This window comes from Manis javanica, chromosome 1, assembly GCF_040802235.1.
Source record: "Manis javanica isolate MJ-LG chromosome 1, MJ_LKY, whole genome shotgun sequence".
Taxonomy (NCBI): domain Eukaryota; kingdom Metazoa; phylum Chordata; class Mammalia; order Pholidota; family Manidae; genus Manis; species Manis javanica.
This window is the reverse complement of record NC_133156.1, coordinates 175489593-175515981: the sequence shown is the minus strand read 5'-3', so window position 1 is coordinate 175515981 and position 26389 is coordinate 175489593. Positions and strand designations below refer to the sequence as shown.

General features: G+C 39.8%; 1 protein-coding gene across 6 annotated transcripts in view; it reads left to right on the top strand.

The window, feature by feature from the left end:
• The window catches only part of CTNNA2 (catenin alpha 2), a 1115489-nt gene that overhangs the window by 346859 nt on the left and 742241 nt on the right, over positions 1 to 26389 (top strand). For all 6 annotated transcript variants that reach the window (XM_073241862.1, XM_073241858.1, XM_073241861.1 and 3 more), the window contains 3 exons: positions 2303 to 2469; positions 20266 to 20385; positions 22120 to 22386. In XM_073241862.1, the coding sequence (XP_073097963.1) occupies positions 2303 to 2469; positions 20266 to 20385; positions 22120 to 22386 (554 nt within the window). The remainder of the gene's footprint in view (positions 1 to 2302; positions 2470 to 20265; positions 20386 to 22119; positions 22387 to 26389) is intronic.

Genomic DNA, 26389 nt, shown 5'->3' with positions numbered 1-26389 from the left:
AGCTGTGGGTCGTCGCAGTTTACCTGCAGAATTTGGGTTCAACCGTGTAGGTCCCTATGTTCATAGGCAGAATAAAATATCCTCTTCCCTTGAGTAAGTGGATCCATTTCAACAGCAGCTGACTAACCCATGAATACCACTGACAAATTTGTCCATCTTTACCTGTGGTGACCCTCCCAATGTTTCAGTAGATTAGCCTTGGTGTATAATGTTTTTTCTAGCTGCACCATACAGGGTGAAAATGAGGTAGACGTCTCCACAGCACACAGATATCTGCTAATGAGCCTTTTTTAGTGGGGGGAGGTGGAGGAAGGCAAGAGATTGATGTCCTGAATGGACTGAATATGTATCTCCTAATTGCCATCCTCTACCTTAAAGTTTATTTAGTCCTCTAGGGTCATACATCTTGAAAATTCACCATTGTATCAGTTTGGTAATGGATTTTTAAACTTCTTGTATGCTGCTGTTATGTAAGGTATTTGATTGTGCCTAAGCATGAAGACTAGGCTGGTCAGCAGGGCAATGCAGCTGTTGTGTATGGTGGCCTCTTAAAGATCTTCAGGCAAATGCATTTCCTTACACACCTACATTTCCCAAGTATAAAAAGTGTCGCTATGAGGTTTTAAATAACTATAACTAACTGAGAAAATACATTGTATTCTGACCTGCCTATAAAATGGTAAGAGGTTTTTGTTTATTTATTCCCTCTTTACCTTAGGATAAATTACAGGATGAACAGACGTTCGGTGATATAATTGACTTCATTTAAAAGAGCTATGTTTTGATTAATAGATGAGAAATAATCATTTCTATAAATAATATATTGAATGAATTGTTTTACCCTAATTTAATCAGTCATATTAAGTCTACTCTTAAAGTGTATTGAAGCTTTTGTGCCCCTGTATACGCTCTGTTGTGTGAAGCCTCACTGTGCTTTCTCTCAGCCCGGCTGTCCGCCCTGTTGCTGTGGGAGTGGTCTCATCCTGATGAGTGGTCTCCCTGTGCTTCCCACTCCCGGGGTCCCTTTTGTGCAAGCATGTGCCTAAGGCTTGTGTTATGTTGGTGCTCACCGTCAGCTGCACCTTCCCTCTGGTCTCCACATCTGATCAGCCCCCAGATCTGTAGTTTCTCTGATATAGATCTCATTAGTATTTTTTTTCCTCTCTGGATCACATTCCCATTTCCCTGGTCTCATACTCTAACTGCATTTGCCCTATTATTGGGTTTCTCTGCCTTAGACTTGTCCCCTGCAGTTTTCTGCAATGTGGCCAAAATAAAAATTGATTAATGTACTTCCCTTCCAGCTGAGGACACAGTCCAGATCTCTTCCATGGGGTTCTAAGCATGGTCCCCTGTCTCCCCCATACCCTTCCCCACGGTGCCTTTCACATGACTGCAGCCTCTTTGCCCTGCGTCCTGGTCCAGGTTTCGGGGCCTCACAAAGTATTTGTGTGGACTAAGGCACCCTTCCTGCCTCTGTCTTACTGGTGAACACCTCTTAGTTCTTCAAAACGTGTCGAAGTTGACAGTCTTTCCCCGGCCTCACTGAATGAGCAAGGCCTCCCTCCTCTCCTTTGCCTGTATTCTCAATCATGTGCCTATTATGGCATGTAAGCGCTCTATGAGTATGTATTCACAGTATCTTTCCTTCTTAGATGTTGAACTTCTTGAGACCAGGGTGTTGTCAGTCATCTTCATGATTCCAGAGCTTAGTCTTATTAGCTGACACAAACGTGCTTAAATATTTGTTGAATTGGTTCAATTTTCTTATAAATGTTTGTTCCCTAGATTAGAGAATAACCTGCAGAGTATTGAAAGACTAGGTTTGGGTATCTCTGTAGTCTTTTACTGCCTGATTAGCTCACTTAAGAACACAGTATTCATGAAACCAAGTGTTAAGTTTCACTCCTCTGTGGAGCAGTTGACTTTGTACCTCAACTGCCGGTGACCTCAGCTAGCTGCTTAGTAAATACCACTAGTTCCAAGGGAAATGAAGAGAGAATGATTAAGGTTGAAGCAAATTCATCCCAACTATTAGACACATTAGATTATATGCCTTATTGATGCTAAAAGCATAGGTTCACACTTCAGTGTGACATGGACACCGTGCTTGTCCACTGCCCTGGTCCACATGCCCTGATGCGTCTGCTGTGAAATGTTCTGTGGCACAGTGGAGGCAGAGGGGCTGCCTGGCTCTGGGAGGTTTGCAGTGAGCACCATCGTCGTCCACCCACAGATCTTCTTGATTGCCAGCCTTTGGGCTGGCCGTCCACCCACATGACTGTCCGTCTTTGTCTTCCAGGTGAGACCATGCGTGTCGCCTCGTCCGAGTTTGCTGATGACCCGTGCTCGTCGGTGAAGCGTGGCACCATGGTGCGGGCGGCGAGGGCATTGCTATCGGCTGTAACGCGCTTACTCATCCTGGCGGACATGGCAGATGTCATGAGACTTTTATCTCATCTGAAAATTGTACGTATGTTTGTGGGTAGAACTTACCAGAACTTACTTGTGCGGTGGGCAATATTGGCCATGCACATTACCGCACTGTCCTGGACAAAGGACACTTCACGTCTTACCAGATCACTCACCCACCCCAGGGGTATACCCGCCAACTTCCTAATACTAAAATTATGTTCAGTAATAATTAAAAAAGTTGTAGATGATGCATTTGAATTGTTTTCCTTCTCTTAAAATAGAGTTTGAATCCCTCACCCACCCACCCTTACTTCTCAAGAGTACAAAACAGTGCCTTCTTTCAGCTGCAGGCAAGGAGCTCTGACATCTGTCTTTCCCTGTCTTGAGTGCCCGTCAGTGTGGCGATTCAGGTGAGGCCAGCTCTCCTAGGTAGCTGGTCAAATAACCATCTGTGCCCACCTTAAACTAGATCATGTGTTCAAGTGTATTTGTTACCTGTGCCAGCCTTGCCTCCCGTGGGATCATGGTCTGTGAACCTGCTTCAGTCTGGTCATCAAAACAAGCCCCTCCCGCACCTCCAGTAGCAAGAGTCAATCTCATTGCACCAAACCTGACATCAGACATAACCTGGAGCAGGTCCTGAGCATAGATGTGCTCCACCAAGTCATAGGTCCTCATTACATATGTCCTGTCATGGTTCCTTGATTCCTTTTAACTCTTTAGTTTCCTGTCTTGGTCACACATTTCACTGGCCCAGAGGCCAAGGCAGCCATCCAGCCCTTGACAGCTAGGTCTTCCTCCATTTTCCTCATTGCTCATTGGTGTCTCCTTGCAATCAGAATGGTTCAATTCTTTGAACTAAGATGATGTAACTCACTTGCTTAGGACCATAGCTTCTGGCTAGAGAGTATTCCATGCCTGCAGTGGATCTTGTTACTGGAATATTGGCAGCAAACCTGGTCTGAGCCAGGTCCCTAGATGGTGGGGTGTGACCATGGGCTTTCCTTTTTGGGAACCAACCTGTTGCTGGTAGTTTCTGTAGCTCTGTCTCTTCCTGACTTACACATTTCCGTCCAGGTCTTACTTTCTTTGTCAGTGCAGTGAACAATGAGGGGGCAGGTGAGCTAGGAACTGAATAATGAGAACCCACTCTCACCCCACCATCCCAGATTTGTTAGTACCGAGGTGGATTAAGAAATTTCCAAAACACAAGCATTCTCTCTCAGAAATCTTGGTAAGGGTCTTACCTAAGGCGGCCCCAGTCAAGGAGGCAAGATTTCCAAGTTAAGTATAAACTTTGCAATATTCTGAAAGGCCTCACATTCTAATACCTCCAGCCTGAGTTCCATGGTCATGAGCCACAGGGTGAGATATAGTTCTTCATGGCTTCTGTACGGGTGCCTGAGGACAGGGTACACAAAGCAGAGCCTGCCTGGCAGTTCTTCTCAGAGAATAGCTCCTCAAAGGCAGGAAGGGCCCTTGCAGACTGGATGAGGTGAGCATGATGAGGAGAGACTGTACCTATGTCAGAGGCTCCTGAGGGGCAGTAGAACGTTATGATCAACCCTTGGCCACCACAGTAAGATGAACTTGGATCTTGGTTTGATGTCTACTTGCCAGCCATGTCATAGCTCAGTATGGAACCTACTTTTGTCTCAATCAGACACTTCATCTGTTACTATGGGGCTAAAGACAGTACAGCCCTCAGGGTTGTGGAAAGGCTTGAATGGGGAAATTCCTGTGAAACATTGATCACAGTCTGGTGCAAATTAAGTGTTGGGTAAATGGCTGTGTAGCCGTTGTAAGGTCCCTGGAGCTTCTGGCAGAAGGCAATACGGGCTTGTCATTCCTCCAGCCGTGCCTGTGTTACATGCATCTTTTAGGTGACAATTACTTAGTTGTCAAGTGTGTTGGAGGAAAAATGTTGGTATCTTTCCCTTGCAGCCTGCTAAGTATCATTTTAAGAAAGATCTTCCCCGGAAGGACAGGCTTCCTTTTTTCAGGGGAGAGCAGGAAGGACTGAGCCGGAAGAAGTTAACTCTGTGTCCCATGTGTCAGTGTTCCCTGCCACAGGAGGCTGTGTTCAGCTACTCCTGGAGTGGTGACTGGCTAGGTATTCGCCCTGAACTGCCCACATCAGGGTGCCCAGGAAATCTGGGACTGTGGTGTGATGCAGGTCCAGGGGCTGCCTGTAAGCCCACCTGTCTACCCACTTGTTTTGACTAGTGCTCTTGGCTGATAATATTGTTTAGCCTCTCTTAATGTTGAGTGAATTGTATTCTCTTCCTAACAGTGAATTAAAGTAAGTTAAAAAAATATATATATATAGCACAAAATCATGGAAAGGTCAACCCAGCAATATTAAGTAGTCCTGTCAGGTTGTCAGTAGTAAAATTGTAGACTAAACAGCACATTTGGTCTCCTTAGACAGCCTCTGAGTGAACAGTCGTGGTGGAATGTCTCCATCTTGTGGAATGAGGTAGGAACTACAGTTTCTGGAGCTACCAGGACTAGTCAGGTTGTGTAGCCCTTGTCATACTTTGGGTTTAGGTCAGTAAGGGTTTCATATCTTGGGGCTAGTCCCCCCCCCCACCTCTGAAAAAAACAATGTGTCAACAATCTGTTACACATGAGCATGGTGCATCATTCTACTTTGTACAATTTTTGTTGTTTTCCACAGAAGCACATCTTCCTATAAATGAGTGTTGTATCCAAGTATCTATTTATTAGTGTTTAATTTAGGATGAAAAAATAAATTTCCTTGGGTAAGCACCCTGTGGTGAGTCCTGTGGTTTCCTGCCATGTTAACCACCGCACAGCTATTTTACCCTTAAGCATTACACATGGTACTTTACTTCTTATTTTTTAGGCCATATGCCAAAAATTGTATTGCTTTTCTTTCTACATATTGATTTTTTTTGTCATTTCTGAGTAAGTTACAGGAACATAGAGAGCATTGTCTTCTTATCGGAAACTTGTATTTATGTTTTTCCATCAATAACTCACTGAGTAGATGAAGGATAGTCAATTTATTCTCTGAAAATATCCACCTCCATTCTCTGCCCTGCACCCTGATAGGTAACGGTTGGCAAATTGCATAATCGTGGGTAAAGAGCATTCATCCTCTAAAAATGAATAAAGTTTTGGGAGCTCTCTGCAGGTTGTGTGATCTTGAAGTGTTTAGGTCTTTGTATGCTGCTGCCTTAAAATTGTATTTGGAAACTTAGGTTTCTATGACTACTGAAGAGTCCATCATTTCATATAACATATAGTTATTCTAGTTGCCCATGTTAAGCTACTTGTTCTCTCATGCAAGTATTTATGTGTACTTTGATGGTTGAACTCTTTTTGAAAATATGATATGAAGGATTCACATGACTTCAAAACGTTTTTGCTGTTGTAGTTGTTCCGAACCCAGGACGATTGTGATGGAATACTGGGTAACATATAGTTCAAAACAGAGTCATCGTCAAAGTGGGAGTTTGTTGTTCCTGAGAAAGCTAATTATTTACATATCAGACATCATTAAGAAGTACTGAATTATAATCACTTTTGTTATTGAAGTTGCTGGTGAGTGATTCCCTAACCAGACACCTGGTGTATCCTGCAATCAGTTGATATTGTCAGTATGTTAGTGTGATATGTGGCACTCAATACTTTTAAAGGAATCCTGCATTTCAATCAGTGATCACGAACAGGGCTATTTTATTTTCCCTAGAGTCTGAATTAATGTAATCAAATTATATTGTCAATCCTTAGCATTGATAATGGCATTATACACATAAATTCATCTAGACATGTGTGTCAGAAAAAACAATCACCTTTCTTCAGTCTTCAGTCTAGGTTGTGCAGTAATGACGTCCTCTGTTATTTCAGAATTTCTCTCTAGACAGTGAAACTTTAAGATAGAAAGCAATAACTCCTTAGCTTCTCAGCAAAGTCACATTTTCTTAGTGGCAAGCAGGAGCCAAGTGTAACACTGCTTCCCTCTTGTTTGGGGACATTGATGAGACGGGGTGACTTTAATATCACGTGTGTTTTTCATGACATTAGCATCACATAGTTGTGTGTGCTTTGTAACTTATTATTTTGTCAATAGTCTTGGTTTAGTTCTCTTATTTTAAAGGTAGAAATCCCTGCCCAGGTTCTTAGCATAGCTTTTCTGTCAGAGCTATTATGACATTAACTTCATGCCAGTGGGTTGTTTGGAATTTATTTATTATTATCCTTTCTGATACATACAAGATGCTATGAATGAATAAAGTTTTGGGAGCCAAGATATGTAATGTCAAAGGTGAATAAGATGCAGCTCCTGCTTTTAAAGCATTGTAGGCAAATGGGGAAGACATTAAGAGCACAGTGCATGCTGGGAAAATTTTCCTAAAAGGAAAACATAATAATTTGGATGTTTTTCTGTTTTAAATAACAGAAACCCTGCTTAATCTGGTCTTTTAAAAAGGGAATATATTGGCTCACTAGATATATTTGCTCAACTAAAAGTTTAGAGGTACTTAGCTTCAGGCACAGCTTGATCAAGGCATACAGATGTGACAAGGACCAGATTTCTATTTCCTTTTCCTCAGAGATGGCTCTTTTTGTGGGCCCTTTTCTCATAGTCTCAAGATAGCTGGTAACCATTCTTAGTATTACATTATCCTAGACTAAAGAAAACAAGAAAAAGGAAATTCTCTTCCCTGATAGCTCAAATAAAAGTTCCACAATTCTGTCAGTCCTGTCAGCCTGTTTATCAGGTACATATCTCTGAGTTAATTATTTAGCGAGAACAGGATGTGCTGATTTCTTAATTTGGCCCACACTCTTCATCTCCCTTCTCACCCACAAGCCTGGGATGGCATCATTTCAACCAGAAAGTGTTGTTGTTCATTGAGGATAATATGAGGAAGGGTGATGTGGCTGGGAAAGGGAGGTCTCAGGATTGGGTCTCACTGAACTGAATGCAATGCACCTTTCCCTGCGCCGATTGCCTGGATTGGAGTGAAGAGGCTGGGGTCACAAGCTCAAGCCCAAAGCTGGGGACTAAGAGTTGAGTGTGACTGGAAAAAAAGGTTGACTTCAGCCAAAGAATTGGGGGCTGTATCACTCTGTGCAAGAGTAAGAACAAAACTACACAGTCATTCGAGCAGGGAAAGTTTAATATAAATAATTATTAACTCTAATTGCAGGTTAGGGTAACAGGTTTGGCTACTAAAGAGTAAAGAGAACTCTAAGGAATATAGAAATGCAGATATAAGAAACAGCTGCTGCTCCTAGGACTGAGGACAGTCCACGGAAACCTCCACTGGGCAGAGGTCCAGATGTCCTTAGGTCCCAGATGACTGGGCGGTCACTGTGCCACACAAACTAATGGAACTTGCTAGAAATCTGCCCTTTAGGGCATCAGGGGAAACTGCTCATGGACAGCTGTCTTACCTGGGGCATTCCATCATAGAATCACTGGTGGGTGGGGGCTGCTGAGGGACGCTGCTGGTCACCTGGTATTGGAGAAGCTACCCCTGCTGCAGAGCCTGTTGAAGGAACATGTCAGAACCATGACAAAACCTTTCCTCCTTCATTGCTTCGAGCACTCTCTCCTTAACATCAAGCCCAGTGGCAAAGGAATAAGGTTTAAAGGCCCCACCATGGTTTCACAGAGCAGGTAGCAGTGTGAATTTGGATTGATAATCGGCCCAGGGACAGAGAGGTTTATGGCACAAAAGCAAATAAGGTGCTCTTGCTGAAAGAAGGGAGATGGACTGTTGACAGTAAAGGAGTGTTCACAATAGCTCGGGTTTCTGCATTGTTGAAACGTAGAGGGTAAGGCGATGAGAAGCAGGAACAAAGCTGGACATACCAGGAGACACAGGTGTGGAGTGTCTTGCCTAACATGATAATCAGTGTGGACTCTGCTGGTTCATTTAGACTGCATGCATGGATTATGGGGAGCCATTGAGCAGTTTGAAGCATTAGAATCAGATCTGTGATTTAGATTTGGTAGCAATGTGCAGAAGGAATTAGAAGAGGGTGAACCCAAGCAAAGACAGATTTTAAAAGGTGATTGAAATTATCCAGTGATTAACAGAAAAGCTGAGTGAAGGCCATGGTGGTGTATATTGTGAAAAAGGGGCAGATTCTAGAGCTATTAAAGAGGTAGCACATCTAGAAGGTAGAGACTGATAAGATGGGGCAAGGCTCTTAATGAGTGTGCATAATCCAAACCCAGACTCCATCAGCTTTTTAAACCCTTCCTTTCTGGGAAACTGAGGCAACATAGCCCAGGAGTTAAAAGCGTGGACACTGGGGCAAACCACCTAAGTTCAAGCCGAGGCTCCTGCCTCACTTGCCATGAGAGTCCAAGGCTGGTTGTGATTCCTCTGACCTCAGTCTCTCCTCTGTAAAATAGAAATAAAACAACTATCAGCTTCAAAGAGCTGTTTCAGAGACTAAATCAGTTAGATACATGTAAACCATTCAGAACAATGTCTTATGGCTTAAGGACCCAGTGCCACTGGCTTGTGTCATTTTTCTTGCACAAACTGAAAATAACTTTGGAAAAACAGGGCATTTTAAGAAGAAATGATTCTAGTGTTAATCATTCTTGCATTCTGATGGAATAATTTTCTCCACTTGTTAGCAAGGAAACTGAAAATTTAATCAAGGAGGGCCACTTATCAAGGAAAGAAAGTTTAATCAGGAAGACCAGCATAGGCCTTTAATCAGGAAGGAGGCAGAAGGATAAAGTAAAATAATGCTGACATACTAATGGTCAAACCAGAGTATACGGCTGGCTAAGGAACTAAAGTAGTAAGCCACAGACTCTCACATCAATTAATTAATTAATTAATTAATTAATTCACTTGGCCAACTCGTATTTCCAAGATAATATTTTAATGTAGTTGTAAAACCAGATCCTAACAAGAGAGTTATGTATGACTTACTAAATAGTTTCATCATTGTCACTTAAAATGCAATCAACTGGGTGCCCATAGTAGGACTCTGGAATGAGTCTGTCCAAACAGAAATGATGATCCTAAAAGCAATGATTTATGCACTGGTATGGACAGTAAACCTCAAGGGGAGAATCAGATCACACCGTGTAGGTGGGGAGGGATCAGACCCCTCAGAGCAACAGTTTCTCCATCCTCATATGCCTGCCAAGCTTCTAGTACTTGCTTAGTAAGTATTTAATGAACAAATGGATTCTCAGACTACCCTTTCATATCAAAGTAAGGAAATGCAATTTCAAACAGAAAAACTGGCAACTGGGGACTGATACAGAGTCTGTCCAAAGCAATTTGACACAGCCATCAACCAATACCTGCAGGCAGGCTTGCTAAAGAATGGGGGTTGGAGCTGTTTTAAACAAGCTGTGTGAGAGCAGTAAGATTTTAAGAGTTTTAAGTGACACACCCTTAAAACACAATTTGTCACATTCTGAAAATAGTATCTAAATCCACTAATTATGAAGGAAATTTTAATGTTTTTCTAGAATTTTCAGTCTTCAACTGTTCAGCCTTCAGGGTTACCATTACTGAGGACAAGAATATACCTGGTTGAGGGAATGGGTCTTGCTTAGGTGTCCATAGGCCCAGCTGGGCTTTGGGATGAGAGCAGGTGTCTGTAATGTTCAAGACACTAGGGCATTCTTAATGAGCAAGGAGATGCCAGCGGCCTCTGAGGGAGCCTTTATCATCTTATTGGGAACAGCTGCCCACCCCCAGGACCTGCAGTCTCCCAAGCCTCCTTATAACATCTCCTCTGTGAGCACCACGCTCCCTCCCAGAGCCGTCACTGGCAGTCCGCTGCTTATGTCCTCTATGTTGTGTCCTCCTCGTCTTCCAGTCCCCTGTCCTCTGCAGACATTCCTAGAGTAAGATGAACACTTTCCTCTTCCAAATTATTTAGGAAAGCTATTTGCTGCAGGTCAGTATCTCTGTTTAAGGATCTCCTAATTCTCGTCAGCCACTCTGCTAAGTATTTGCTGCTTCTTTTCCTTTCTCTTTTTCATACACGATATGCCTGGCTTATTTGGGAAAGGGTAGAAAGGAAAGTCTTTCCATTTCTGAAGCATTTATTGGTCTAAAATGCCTGCCAAGCTTCTAGTACTTGCTTAGTAAGTATTTAATGAATAAATGGATTCTCAGTCTACCCTTTTATATCAAAGTAAGGAAGTGCAATTTCAAACAGAAAAATTGACAACTGGGGACTGATACAGAGTCTGTTTTTGTATCAGCATTGGTATTTTATATTCTTTAAATTTATCAATTTCACATAGGTTTTCAAATTCATGAGTATAGGAGATTTTGGGTTTTTTTTTTCATTTTCAACTTTGTGCATCTTACTATTTAAATTGCCTCATAAAGATAACATTATTGGGTTTCTTGTAAAAGCCATGAGAGCCTGTCTTTTAATTAACATTTAGCACATTTATATTTTATATTTGAACTTCATGGCCATCTTATTTCATATTTTCCATTTATATACCTTTTTCCTTAGTTTCTTATGTCCTATAATTATGTCAACAACCCTGTGTAGTATATAGACACTATTATTTTAATCTTATCAGTGAAGACTGAAGGTCAGAAAGATAAATGGTTTGTGCTTGGTCACAGAGCAGGCAAAGGACAGAGTTGGTGTTCAAACATGGGCCTCTTGACACATACCGACTTATGTCCCTCACTGTGGGGCCCCGGGTAAGTTGTAAAGGTTTTGAGTAAAAAGGCTTAAACAGGGCTCCTCGTCTGTGTAAGAACTGCCTTTTAAGGTGTGTGTTTAGCTTATACGAGTCAATTTCCTTTTCCCAGATGCCCAGAAAAAACAACAGATCATTGGCTCTGTTCAAAATCAGAAACTTGATTTCTATATTAATTTTGACTTCTAAAAAGTACCTGATCACTGCTCTTCTCTTTTTTTCTTCTCCATGTGTCATTTCAACTTTCTATTCTATTGTATTCTCTCTCTCTCATCTATCTAAAATCAGCATGTATGCCCATAGTCCAGACTTTGGTCCCATTTCCTCCTTTTCTATGGGACCTTAGCCAGATTCTGAACCATCTTTCTAGTGAGAACTTTCCACTAGGTGATCTCTCAGATCCTTCTAGATAAAAGCTATTGACTGTGTGCCTTTACAGAGCCAGACCTGTCAATGGTGTTTCTTTTGAAAAAAACTTCATTGAATTAGTAACATAAATTCAAAGAGCCATCTGGATTCTTCAGAGAAAACCAATGAGAAAAAAAGTTGTGTGTAACATAACAAAATAAATACTCCAAATTGGTCTGATTAACAACTGGAAAGAAGCCTGTTTTATATATACTTTAGAAAACAAATCTGAGATTTAGCTCCCTCTGAGATAATTATTTTCTATTCCCTAGAACCAGTTTTTTATGTCCTGAGAAAAGATTTACAACTCAAATAAGCAGCAGGAACAAATTAACTGCCAGGAATTCTCCTCTCACTGATGCTGTTGATAGCTATGTTAAGATGATTATAAATCTATTAGATAAAGTGAGAGATTACTGATTTGTTGGTTTAAAGATTTAAGGTATGAGATTCTCATTAAACTATGAAAATGCTTTAAATGGGCCATTCCATACCAGAAAATGTAATTTGATTTGAATCCCTGAAAACATCCTGAAAAAGAACAGTCCTTTTTTCAACTATATTCTTTCTTTTTCCTGAGGATTATTAGAGCCTGGGTAGGAATTGGAAAGAGGAAAATTGAGGAGTTAAATCATCATTCTGTATATTTACAATTAGGAAGAAAATAAGATGCAGAATTTCCATAGAAGATGAGAATGGAAACTTAATTTTATGTGTAGTCTAGATTACCACCATTCTAAACAACTTGCCTTGCTTGCTAGAACTCTGCTTAATAAAATGAGTTAGCCCTGTGTTGTAAATTGGATGGCATTATCATGTCTATGGAGGAAAAGGTTTGATGATATCCATTATGAATGGTTTGTATACACTATTCCTTTGCTCAGTGCAACTTGCTAAGGATATTGAATTGCTACCTTTGTGATTATGTCAAGGTTAAAATGAAGGTGTATCTCTATAACTCAGATCTGTATTAATCTATGGCTTTTCCCAGCCATTTTAGTGGTTATTTGATCTGCATTGGCAAACAATGAACTGCGGTATAATGTCTGATTTGCTCCAAACTATAAAAGCCACTCACAACTCTGCAGTTGGTTCCATGTCTTCTCTGCATTTCTCATTATTCCTTCAGAGCTGACTTCTCTTTTCTGTTGCCTCCATCAGAAGCCTGTACCAGTTGAGGCATGTCTACCAGGCTCCCTTCAGGTTTAAGAACTTTTGATTTTGCAAACACATACCTGTCTTGTGCCTTATCCACTCAGTATTGTGTTCTTGGCTGTTTTCACTGATAACAGTTATTTCTGCCAAGAAGCAACCTGACTAACAATGGCTCAGTGGATTAGTTCACTGTAATATCTTAATTTTAGTTTTAATTCTAATTGAGTCCATAGGCAGGATAGCCTTAAAGTGTCCCCACATTAAAGTTGCAATCATTCTCAATTTATAAGGGATTCTTAGTGAATTCATACTTCAAGTGCAAGGCTACACTGGGGAAGTTCAGTGGAAGTGTTTGCAGGAACTTGGAAGCAGAGCCCCTTGTTAAGGAGGCCTGCTTGCTGTCATTCCACCCCAGTTAATACAACCTTGTGTGACAACAAAACTTCAGAGGCACTTGCTTCTCAAGGCTCAGTATCTTTTCTTTCTATTGGATGGCAGTGTGTAAATGCAGCTTAAAATTACAGTCCCTTCCAGTGACTGTAATGGGATATGTCGGGGAGACTTGATAATAGGGGGAGTCTAATAACCATAATGTTGTTCAAGTAATTGTACATTAACGGTATAAAAAAAAAACTTTTAACAACAACAAAAATTACAGTCCCTTCAGTTCCAGATTTCAGAGATGTTGCCAAGATTAGTTTCCGATTTAAACTGTCTCAACCTTTGAGCAGCCCAGGAATTCCTCCAGTTTTTGTTTGTAAACCACTTCCTCCTCTGAAAGGTCTCTAGAATTTCTACTTAAATTCCACATTTGCTTCTTAAAGATATTTCAAGAAGTTATTTCAAAAATTTGCTTAGTTTCTATTTGAAATTAGAAGTATGTATTCTTTTATCAGAATCATAGCTCAGAAAATAAATCTGTGTTAATATTATTTTTACCAATATTCAAAAAGCCAGCACTACATACCTTATTTATACAAGTTTGATAACTTTGTATGAATCTTTATAAAAAATAACCTTACTTATTTCATATAGTGTATATGAGGTTACAAATCAGTGAAAATTATATATGTACATGTGGATAAACATACATGAATACACATTTATTTTACTCTAATTTTTCTACAGTTTAGTTCAGTACCATATATATGGAGCATTTACATGTGCAGGACACTATGGTTTTTTTTATTTTTTTATTTTGGTATCATTAATATGCAATCAAATGAGCAATATTGTGGTTATAAGATTCCCCCTATTATCAAGTCCCCACTACACACCCCATTATAGTCACTGTCCATCAGTGTAGTAAGATGCTATAGAGTCACTACTTGTCTTCTCTGTGCTATACTGCCGTCCCCATGCCCCCCAAATTATGTATGCTAATTGTAATGCCCCTTATTACCCTTCTCCCTCCCTTCCCATACCCCTACCCCCCCAACCCTTTCCCTTTGGTAACTGTTAGTCCATTCTTGGGTTCTGTGAGTCTGCTGCTGTTTTCTTCCTTCAGTTTTTGCTTTGTTCTTATATTCCACAGATGAGTGAAATCATTTGGTGCTTGTCTTTCTCTGCTTGGCTTATTTCACTGAGCATAATACCCTCTAGCTCCATCCATGTTGTTGCAAATGGTAGGATTTGTTTTCTTCTTATGGCTCAATGATATTCCATTGTGTATATGTACCACATCTTCTTTATCCATTCATCTACTGATGAACAGGTTGTTTCCATTTCTTGGCTATTGTAAATAGTGCTGTGGTAAACATGGGGTGCATATGTCTTTTTCAAAATGGGCTGCTGCATTCTTAGGGTAAATTCCTAGGAGTGAAATTTCTGGGTCAAATGGTATTTCTATTTTTAGTTTTTTGAGGAACCTCCATACTGCTTTCCACAATGGTTGAACTAGTTTACATTCCCACCAGCAGTGTAGGAGGGTTCCCCTTTCTCTGTATCTTCGCCAGCATTTGTTGTTCCTAATCTTTTCTATGTTGACCATCCTAACTCCTGTGTGGTGATATCTCACTGTAGTTTTAATTTTCATTTCCCTAATAATTAGTGATGTGGAACATCTTTTCATGTGCCTGTTGCCCATCTGAATTTATTCTTTGGAGAAGTGTCTGTTCATATCCTCTGTCCACTTTTTAATAGGGTTATTTGCTTTTGGGGTGTTGAGGCTGTGAATTCTTTATATATTTTGGATGGTAACCCCTTGTCAGATATGTCATTTAGAAATATATTCTCCCATATTGTAGGATGCCTTTCTGTTCTGCTGATGCTGTCCTTTGCTGTACAGAAGATTTTTAGCTTGATGTAGTCCCATTTGATCATTTTTTATTTTGTTTCCCTTGCTCAGGGAGATGGGTTCAGGAAAAAGTTGCTCATGTTTTTATATAAGAGATTTTTGCCTATGTTTTCTTCTAAGAGTTTTATGGTTTCATGACTTACATTCAGGTCTTTGATCCATTTCAAGTTTACTTTTGGGTATGGGGTTAGACAATAATCCAGTTTCATTATCTTGCATGTAGCTGTCCAGATTGGCCAACACCAGCTGTTGAAGAGGCTGTCATTTCCCCATTGTATATCTATAGCTCCTTTATTGTTTATTAATTGACCATATATGCTTGGGTTTACATCTGGGCTCTCTAGTCTGTTCTATTGGTCTATGGTTCTGTTCTTGTGTTACTACCAAATTTTCTTGATTACTGTGGCTTTGTAGTAGAACTTGAAGTTGGGGAGCATAATCCCCTCAGCTTTATTCTTCCTTCTCAGGATTGCTTTGACTATTCAGGGTCTTTTGTAGTTCCATATGAATTTTAGAACTATTTGCTCTAGTTTGTTGAAGAATGCTGTTGTGTTTTGGTAGGGATTGCATTGAATTTGTAGATTGCTTTATGAAGGAAGGCCATTTTGACAATATTAATTCTTCCTATCCATGAGCACAGGATGTGTTTCCATTTATTGGTATCTTATTTAATTTCTCACATGAGTGTCTTGTACTTTTCAGAGTATAAGTCTTTCACTTCCTTGGTTAGGTTTATTCCTAGGTATTTTATTCTTTTTGATGCAATTGTGAATGGAATTTTTTTCCTGATTTCTCTTTCTGATAGTTCATTGTTAGTATATAGGAACACAACAGATTTATGTGTATTAATTTTGTATCCCGCAAGTTTGCTGAATTCAGATGTTAGTTCTAGTAGTTTTGGAGTGGATTCTTTAGGATTTTTTATGTGCAGTGTCATATCATCTGCAAACAGGGGCAGTTTACATTCTTCCTTGCCAATCTGGATGCCTTTTATTTCTTTGTGTTGTCTGATTGCCACTGCTAGGTCTTCCAGACCTGAATAGAAGCAGGGAGAGTGGGTATCCTTGTCTTGCTCCCGATCTTAAAGTAAAAGCTTTCAGCTTCTCGCTGCTAAGTATAATGTTTGCTGTGGGTTTGTCATATATGGCCTTTATTATTTTGAGATACTTGCCCTCTATACCCATTTTGTTGAGAGTTTTTATCATGAATGGATGTTGAATTTTGTCAAATGCTTTTTCAGCATCTGTGGAGATGATCATGTGGTTTTAGTCCTTTTTTTGTTGATGTGGTGGATGATGTTGATGGATTTTTGAATGTTGTACCATCCTTGCATCCCTGGAATAAATCCTGCTGGATCATGATGGATGATCTTTTTGATGTATTTTTGAATTTGGTTTGCTAGTATTTTGTAGAGTATTTTTGCATCTATGCTCATCAGGGATATTGGTCTGTAATTTTCTTTTTTTGTGGTGTCTTTGCCTGGTTTTGGTATTGGAGTGATGCTGGCCTCATAGAATGAGTTTGGGATTATTCCCTCCTCTTCCACTTTTTGGAAAACTTTAAGGAGGATGGGTATTAGGTATTCACTAAATGTTTGATAAAATTCAGCAGTGAAATCATCTGGACAAGGATTTTTTTCTTAGGTAGTTTTTTGATTATCAAATCAATTTCCTTGCTAGTAATTGGTCTATTCAGATTTTCTGTTTCTTCCTGCATCTGCCTTGGAAGGTTGTATTTTTCTAGAAAGTTGTCCATTTCTTCTAGGTTATCCAGTTTATTAGCATATAATTTTTCATAATATTCTCTCATAATCCTTTGTATTTCTCTGGTTTCTGTAGTGATTTTTCCTTTCTCAGTTCTTATTCTGTTTATTTGTAAACTCTCTTTTTTTCTTGATAAGTCTGGCTAGGGGTTCATCTATTTTGTTTATTCTCTCGAAGAACCAGTTCTTGCTTTCATTGATTCTTTCTACTGTTTTATTCTTCTCGATTTTATTTCTGCTCTAATTTTTATTATATTCTTCCTTCTGAGTGTGGCCTCATTTTTTCTTCTTTTTCTAGTTTCATTAATTGTGAGTTTAGGCTGTTCATTTGGGATTGTTCTACATTCCTATGGTAGGCCTGTATTGCAATATACTTCCCTCTTAGTATGGCCTTTGCTACATCCCACAGATTTTACGGTGTTGAATAATTGTTGTCATTTGTCTCCATAGATTGCTTGATCTCTGTTTTTATTTGGTAATTGACCCATTGATTAGTTAGGAGCATGTTATTAAGCCTCCATGTGTTTGTGGGCTTTTTCATCTTTTTGTGTAATTTATTTCTAGTTTCATACCTTGGTGGTCTGAGAAGCTGTTTGGTACAATTTCAGTCTCTTTGAATTTACTGAGGCTCTTTTTATGGCCTAGTATATGATCTATTCTTGAAAATGTTCCATGTGCACTTGAGAAGAATGTGTATCCTGCTGCTTCTGGGTAGAGAATTCTGTAGATGTCTGTTAGGTTCATCTGTTCTAATGAGTTATTCCGTGCCTCTGTGTCCTTACTTATCTTCTGTATGGTTAATCTATCCTTTGGAGTGAGTGGAGTGTTGATGTCTCCTAGAATGAATGCATTGCATTCTGTTTTCCCTTTTAATTCTGTTAGTATTTGTTTCCCATATGTAGGTGCTCCTTTGTTAGGTGCATAGATATTTATAATGGTTATATCCTCTGTTGGATCGATCCCTTCATCATTATGTAATGTCTGTCTTTGTCTCTTGTGACTCTCTTTGTTTTGAAGTCTATTTTGTCTGATCCAAGTACTGCAACTCCTGCTTTTTACTCCCTTTTAGTTGCATGAAATATCTTTTCCATCCCTTTATTTTCAGTCTGTGTATTTCTTTGGGTTTGAAGTGAGTCTCTTGTAGACAGCATATAGACAGGTTTTGGTTTTTTATCCATTCAGTGACTCTGTGTCTTTTGATTGGTGCATTCAGACCATTTACATTTAGAGTGATTATTGATAGATATGTACTTACTGCCATTGCAGGCTTTAGATTCATGGGTACCAAAGGGTCAAGGGTAATTCCCTTACTATCTAACAGTCTAATTTAACTCACTTAGTATGCTATTACAAACACAACTTAGAGCTTTTTTTTCTACTTGTTATTCCTCCTCCATTCTTTATATATTAGGTGTATTCTGTACTCTTTGTCTATCCCTTGTTTGACTTTGGGGGTAGTTGATTTGATTTTGCATCTGCTTAGTAATTAATTGGTTTACTTTGGTGTGGTTTTATTTTCCCTGGTGACAGCTATTTAGCCTTAGTAATGCTTCCATCCATAGCATTCCCTCCAAAATGCATTGTAGAGGTGGTTTGTGGGAGGTAAATTCTCTCAGCTTTTGCTTATCTGAAAATTGTTTAATCCTTCCTTCAAATGTAAATGATACCCTTGCCGGGTACAGTATTCTTGGTTTGAGGCCCTTCTACTTCATTGCATTAAATATATCATACCACTCCCTTCTGGCCTGTAGTGTTTCTGTTGAGAAGTCTGATGATAGCCTGATGGGTTTTCCTTTGTACGTGATCTTTTGTCTCTCTCTAGCTCTTTTAAAAGTATGTCCTTATCCTTAATCTTTGTCACTTTAATTATTATATGTTCTCATGTTGTCTTTCTTGGGTCTCTTGTATTGGGAGATCCATGCACCTCCATGGCCTAGAGACTATCTCCTTCCCCAGATTGGGGAAGTTTTCAACAATTACCTCTTCAAAGACACTTTGTATCCCTTTTTGTCTCTCTTCTTCGTCTGGTACCCCTATAATGTGAATGTTGTTCCATCTGGATTGGTCACACAGTTCTCTCAATATTCTTTCATTCTTAGAGATCCTTTTTTCTCTCTGTGCTTTAGCTTCTTTGTATTCTTCTTCTCTAATTTCTATTCCATTTACTCTCTCTTCTACTACATCTAATCTGCTTTTAAGTCCCTCCATTGTATATTTCATTTCAGATATGGAATTTCTTAATGATTGAATCTCCATTGTAAATTCATCCCTGAGTTCTTCCATGTTTCTCTGTACCTCCATGAGCATGTTTATGATTTTTATTTTGTACTCACTTTCAGGAAGATTGATGAGTTCAGTTTCATTTGGGCCTTTTTCTGATGTGTTTGAGCTTTTGGTCTGAACCGTGTTCCTTTGACATTTCATATTTGTATGTGGCACTTTCTAGTGCCCAAAGGCTCTAGTCTCTGGAGCTGCTCTGCTGCTGGAGTGATGTTGGGCATTGCAGGGGAGCGGCGCTGGTGCCTTGTGGGAGAAAAGAGATGTTTCCTGCTTCTTGGCTACAGCGCCTGTCTCCACTGTCAGATCCAGTGGGCCAGCACACAGGTGTAAGCTTTTGTGCTCTGTAGCTTCTATAGGTGGGGCTTCCCTCTGGCTGACCTGATGCCAGGGCAGGGACTGCCAGTTTGTGAACCAGTGCCAGCAGTGCTGGAGGAAGGTGCAACAGGCTAAGTATCACATTGAGGGGCACTGAGCTGAGTAGCCAGCCAGGGAGATGGACCACCTGAAGCTCCTGAAAGTTCCCAACCTGCTGGGCAGAGCATGCCCAGACAACCTTGTCCACCTATCCCTTCTCCCATGCAGCAAGTTCTGTGCAAAGCCTGCTCCTTCAGCAGGCCTGTCACTCCTAGGAAGCCTCTCAGACCACCCACCTTTCCTTTGTCCCAGAGCAGCCAGACTTGGATCCCTGTCCTCCATCAACAGCTGGAATCTCTGTCTCCCCAAGTATTCCGCCTGTCTTAGCTTTCCAACACCACAAATCTCCAGATCTCCAGGGCTGGGTGTTCAGCAGTCCTAGGCTTCCACCCCCTCCCTGCTCCATTTCTCTTCCTCCCCTCCTTGATCTGGGGTGGGGGAAGGGTTGGGTCCCACCAAATTAAGGCTTTGGTACGTTACCGTATTTCCTGAGGTCTGCTCTGTTCTCCAGGTGCATGCAGTCTGGTGCAGCCTTCTTTCCTGTTGCTTTTTCAGGATTAGTTGTATTAACTATATTTTCATAATATATATGGTTTTGGGAGAAGTTCTCTGTCTCACCTCTCACACTGCCATCTTGAATCTCTCTTCCATCAGGTATCTTTTGTGTAGAGAATATTTGGTACATCTTGAAAAAATGTTTATTCTGATTATAAATGTTAGTACATTTCTCCTATTTTATTTCTATGTTAATGCATGTTAGTATTTTTTTTACAAAATACCGTTTCTAATAATGATGTATAATTTCTATTTATCTGTAAATAGTTATATATTTTTTAATCACTTCAGGTGGAGGAAGCCCTGGAAGCTGTCAAAAATGCTACAAATGAACAAGATCTTGCAAACCGCTTTAAAGAATTTGGTAAAGAGATGGTGAAACTTAATTATGTAGCAGCAAGAAGACAACAGGTGGGAAAGATTTTGGATATGGTTTGGGAAAAAATACATATAGGTGTGTGTTTAACCTTATAGCTTTATAAACCTCAGAAGCAGGATTAAGCTCATCTTTAGGCTCTGGAATTATCAAGGGCCCTCTGCACCTGGAATCACAAAGGCGGCTTCCTACTGAGGATAGTTCTGATACTACTGTGGGCCCTGGGTACTCTCTGGCCTGTCTATGCAGAGAAGGTCATAGGCCTGCTTCCCTGGTGGGAATCTCCCTGCTGGCCCCACCACCCTCTAGCCCTTGTCCACTGTGGGGGAGGCTCCAGAGTCATATAAGGACAGCAAACTGCCATGTGGTATGGTGGTCACTCTCGGAGTTCCACCGATTACCCTCACTTTTTCTTCCTAGCTCTGTGGGCCCCACCATGCATTTGCACACCCAACATATGCAGCATACAGTATGAAACCTTTATGAGGAAGAGGAACACAATACAAAGAAAATTAGAAGAAAATCAGAGAAAGAGAAATGGGGGCAGTGAGAGCACAGGTGAGAGTGAGTCACTTTGTTGAAGATGGATGACCTGGGACCTTCGTGCTTCCCCTTTGTCTAGTGATAGATGGCATTCGGTTTTAGCTAGTTCTATTTGTTTATTCAGTACCATTAGAATTTTGTTCCCAAAGAGTATTGTCTTATTCTTTTTCCCTAGGAAACCAAAAATCTCCAAACACGGAAGGGTCCATTAAAATAAAGATGGGATTCACTGTTGACAGGTCCTCAATCCATCATGTGCCAAATGAGGAACTAGTAATAGGACCCTAGGATTCAAACACCCTTAAGTGATGTTTTGAAGCTGAGCAAATATTCCCCCTGAGACACTGAGTCAGCATGTGTACATGGCTCTCAGAGCAGCACTGCTTTTAATATTTCTGAAAATCGTGCAAACATTTTCTTTACAATACTCTTTAAAGCAGAAGATAAAGGGACTCCCTAGAGGTAGTATTTTCACCTCTCAGACTCAAAAAGCAAATCATCTTTGATCAATTTTTTATTCCCTAAATTCAGTGATTGGACTACCACTAAAGGTAGTTTTCTATTCAAAGAATGAACCCTATTCTGAAAGCTAATGAAGAAGCATTGATGCCCTAAGCCAGAATTAGAAGTCTTTTGATTCCCCATATTTGTAATTATAATTGACAATGGAGGCAAGCAGAAGATTGGAGTTTGGGCTTTCCATTTGGTGTTAACTAACTCTGATCCACGCAAACTGTTTATCTTATTGAAGGCCCAGTTTTGCTTTTTTTTTTTCTTTCCAGCAATATTTATTGAATATCTTTTTAGGGCCAGATACTGTGTTAATGATTAAAAAGCCACTGACCAAAATGGGCAAGCTCCCTGTTCTCATTAGACATACAGTTCAAGAGGGAAACATACACTTATGTAAATGCAGTGAAGTCTGGTGTGTTGGTGAGAGGAGGGATTAGAGTCTTGCGGGAGCAGATGGAAGAGGACATCGCTGGGAGAGCTTGGTGGAGAGTGAGGTCCAGGCGGATGGGCCATGCCAGGTAGTGGGGGGATGCTCAGGTATCTGACACAGAAAGAACAGCATATCAGAGTCCTGGAAGCTAGAGAGAGTGCAGGGGAGCATAGATGGTTCCTAAACTTTGGTGCAGTTTTGAGTCTGTGACTTTAAGTCCTATTGCACACACTTTGGTGGTGAGCTTCGTGAGTGTGATAGGTTTCGTATCTTGCACACACAGGAGCTGAAGGACCCTCACTGTCGGGACGAGATGGCAGCTGCCCGAGGGGCCCTGAAGAAGAATGCCACAATGCTGTACACGGCCTCCCAGGCTTTTCTCCGCCACCCTGATGTTGCCGCTACAAGGGCCAACCGAGATTACGTGTTCAAGCAAGTCCAGGAGGCCATCGCCGGCATCTCCAGTGCTGCCCAAGCGACCTCGCCCACTGACGAGGCCAAGGGCCACACGGGCATCGGCGAGCTGGCTGCGGCGCTGAACGAGTTTGACGTGAGCATCCGGGTGACTTACAGGAGGGTTACATGCTTTCACTGGGGAAGACGTGCTGGGGATGAAAGGGCGCCACAGTAGTAGATATTGATTTATCCCTCTTGGAGGCTTTTGATAGTAAGATTATTAGGAATACAGATGTTATTAGGAATCCAGAGTGTTGGCAGAGCCCAGTTTTCACGTATGTAAGAGGCCTAACGACTGTGCTGAACGGGCCCTGATTCCCGTGCAAGCAGGCACCTGTGCACTGCTGATGCCCATCCCATCGGCTAACTAGGGAGAGTTCATCATTTGGATGATGATCTTTATTATCCAAAAGGGAAATGTCCTAAGCAGTATGGGTGTAGGTTGCCTCTTTTTTTTGCCTGGGCAAAAACTACCCTCAGTTTCTTCATTTTAAACCAGTGACAGACTTTTATGCCCACTGGGATCCTGGGTTTCCTTACATTGGTCTCTCTGGGTCGTGCCTCTGCTAGTCCCATGAATGACCTGTATTCTGCACCTGCTGTTTCTGGGGATGTGCCCCAGTGAGGGGAGCAGTGGAGGGGGTGCTCACTGCTGGGGTTTATTCAAGGCACCAAAGTGAGAAGCTGGAATTCACTTGAGTTCATTGTTTGCTCATTGACAGCCTGCACGTGTTGTGTGAGCTACAAAAAGTTATAAATAATTAGTATCTGCTTTCCAGGGTTATGTTTTCCTATAGAGAGATGAAGGAAGTAGAATGTATTAAATGGCTTTTAAGTGGTGATAAACAATGTTACAAGAATCCATAGGAGAAGAATGGATTACCTAGCAAGCTGCGGAGAAAGATGATCTTGCTTTTGGGTATGTTGGTAAGTGTTTTTGGCAGGAGATGACTGGCTAGTTGCTGGAAACAGGGTCAGGAGCAAAGCCATGCTTGCTAACGGCATGGAGACAGAAGGTGCGATGGAGGAATGATTATGCTGGCCCTTTGCTGTTTTCACCAGGGTCTCTCCTCTTTTATTTTTTCAGTTAGTGAAAATATATATAAAACTTACACCATATACTATTTGCTAAGGTTTTTTGTAAGGATTAAATATAATAATATATTTTAAACCTTTGCCAGAGAAATTGAGATTTAACATAAAGTTAGGATTTATGTTAATTATGTTCATAAAATTGGAGTTTATTCATAAAGTTTAAGGAGGCAACTGAAAATCCATTGTAACTGATGAGAGTTTAGTAATGTTATCAATTTTAAAATAAACATGTGACAGTCACCAGATTTCCAAATAATAGGAAAAGATCCTGTTCACAAAATAAACAAGGGCTTTATTCCTTTTCTTAATGTAGTTGTATTTCCTTATATATGTTAGAAATAATCCTGATACAGATATGGAAGACCCAAAGAAGAAAGTTGTATTAGTCACTGAAGGACAAGTTTTACTTCTTAGTAAATGACATCATGACTCTAGGTAGAAAAACTGTTGACTCTGTTAACTTCCATAATGTTCAGAGAATCGCCATAATAAATCTAAGAGGATTCTTTTGGAACTTGACACAGGGAGGATAAAGATCTTTTCTGGAATAAGAATGAATGAACCCAAGTTTTAAGGAAATGAAAAAGAGCAAGTGATGTACTCAGATATTAAAACACTATAATGCTACATTAATTTTAAAAATGTGCATTAGAATAAAAATGTTTCATCTGTTAAACAGAACATAATATTAAAATCTTAAGTACAAAATTACTTTATGAAATGGTACTTTTAAAAATCAGTTATTAGCTGAATTAGTCAGATTTTGACATTGCATTTTTATAATCATAATTTATTTTGTAATAAAAAACTAAACAATCAAACCTAAGTGAGGACATTAAGTACAAACATAGCATGCAGAGAACTCTCTTACAGTCCAGACCCTTCAGCTGCTGCCACCTTGTGCCCAAGAGTGTGATGACTCCTACTTTTCATTCTCTTTGTATCCAGAACATTTTCTTTAAAAGGAGTTTTTACCAAGAAGTGAATTTAACAAGTGAGCCATCACTGTTGTATTATAAAAAGGCTGGTTTCATAAAACTTCAAGCCATGTGGGAAAAATTGAGAATTGACAACATGTAGAACTATCTAAATTGGCGATATTCTTCGCTAATTCTATTTGGTGTAGTTACCTAAAAATTATTTAGTAAATGCAATTAATTTCAGTACTTTCTCAAAAGTAGTAATGTTAGTAAATTATTATTCAGTATTACAACATACAAGGTAATTAGCTAGTTGCAGATTTTCCATCATTTCTGATACCAGTGAACCTAGACAATTCTTAACAATATTTGAAATTCTCTTGCTAAAAATAATGTCCCATTTATCTTTGTTGCAGAATTTATGTGTTTCTGTTCTACAGTTGAATAATGAATACTTTGGATTTTTTTTTATTTTCCAGGCAATATATTGGCTTGAAATTGACTTAGAGTTCACAGGCATCTGTCTTGAATCCTAAATGCTAATCTCAGATATTAAACAAATTTATATTATATTGAGTAGGAAACTTGCTCAAATGTACTGTGATTCACTTTTTTGGTAATATTCTCTTGAAGACTGGTTTAATGGCTTGCCAATGTAATGAAGATTTTAAAAAGTAAGAAGTCTTTGAAATTCCCAAGTGAAAGGAACCATAGAAATACAAAAATATTTTTATAATAAGGAAAGCCAGCATGGTCTAATATTGAATTTGAAACCCATTTCATATTAATAGCCATCAGTGTGTCAAACTATGTTTTAATGGGAGGTAGGGTGCAAAAGTGGCTTAGAGTTTGATAGCTGATTGAGAAGAAGGTAAAAATTAGTATTCTTACATTCATTTGTCTAAAATTATAACATTGATTTCTATCTGGGTCCTTAAAATTATGGCTCAGTGCTTGGTAACCTAGTTACTGGGGCTCTTAATCTGCCTATATGAATACTTGATGTTGTGATTTATGAAGCAAAAGAATGAAGACAAAAACCCCAGTATTTTAACAATTTGAAACTGTCAAGGAAGTCTCTAATGCTAGGACAGCAAAAAGGTAAAATGATTGCTTATCAATGGAAAAATCCACCTCTGTTTGAAATGTGGCAGCTTAAGACGGTTAGTTTTATCTAGCAAAACTAGCTACGAAGGAATACTGACAGTAATTTTTAAAATGTAATGACTGCTCAGAAGTAGATAGTAATGCCAGTTTTGATGGACAGAAAACTTAAAGTGTGAGAGGAAATTTAAGTTACTTCTACAGAATTTCTTGATTAATGAGAACAGAGGTGACTCTGCCTCGTTTTTTGAAGCCTCTTTTCTAAATGAAGATACTTTGGAAAACTGCCACTCACGACAGTCTTTATACTGGATACCTATTCCCCTTTCAAAGTTATTGTTTGCTTTTAAATCCTATAATAAACATCATCTCAAATTCCTCTAACTTTAGGCTTTCTATCTAAAATTTTTGTTTTACCTCTTCTACCTACATTTTGTGAATTTTGTTTTTTTCCTTTCCCTCTACCATGGGAATTTGCTTGATAAGTAATTCTCTTTTTCTTGCACTCCTAGTTTCTCCTCCACTTTTTCCATCTGTCAGCCTTTTGAAAAATACATTTCTTTGCTACAACCTGAAATTAAAGCATTAGATGACCATATTTACCATATTCTCATATTTTGCTCTTTTCTTCTCTTTACAGTTAATTTTAAGAAGTAGATTCTTCTCCTTCCATTTCTTAGCTATCAACTAGCTCTTGCCTCTTTCTGCCTTATCATCTAGCCTCTACCCCCATTCCACTCCGTGACACAATGTCTGAGGGTCTTTAGGGCCCCCTCACTCACGAAATTCATATGTTTTAATTTTTCAGTTCTCAACTGCTTCAACTTTGGAAAGGGGGCATTACACAGCATTAACTGTGCCTTCTCCATTTTTGAATTACTTCTTACTCGTAAGATTTAAATATTCATACTTGAGAAGTAGGACAATCTGGTCTCAACCACCCTGACAACCATGACATACCACATTGACAAAAGTTGT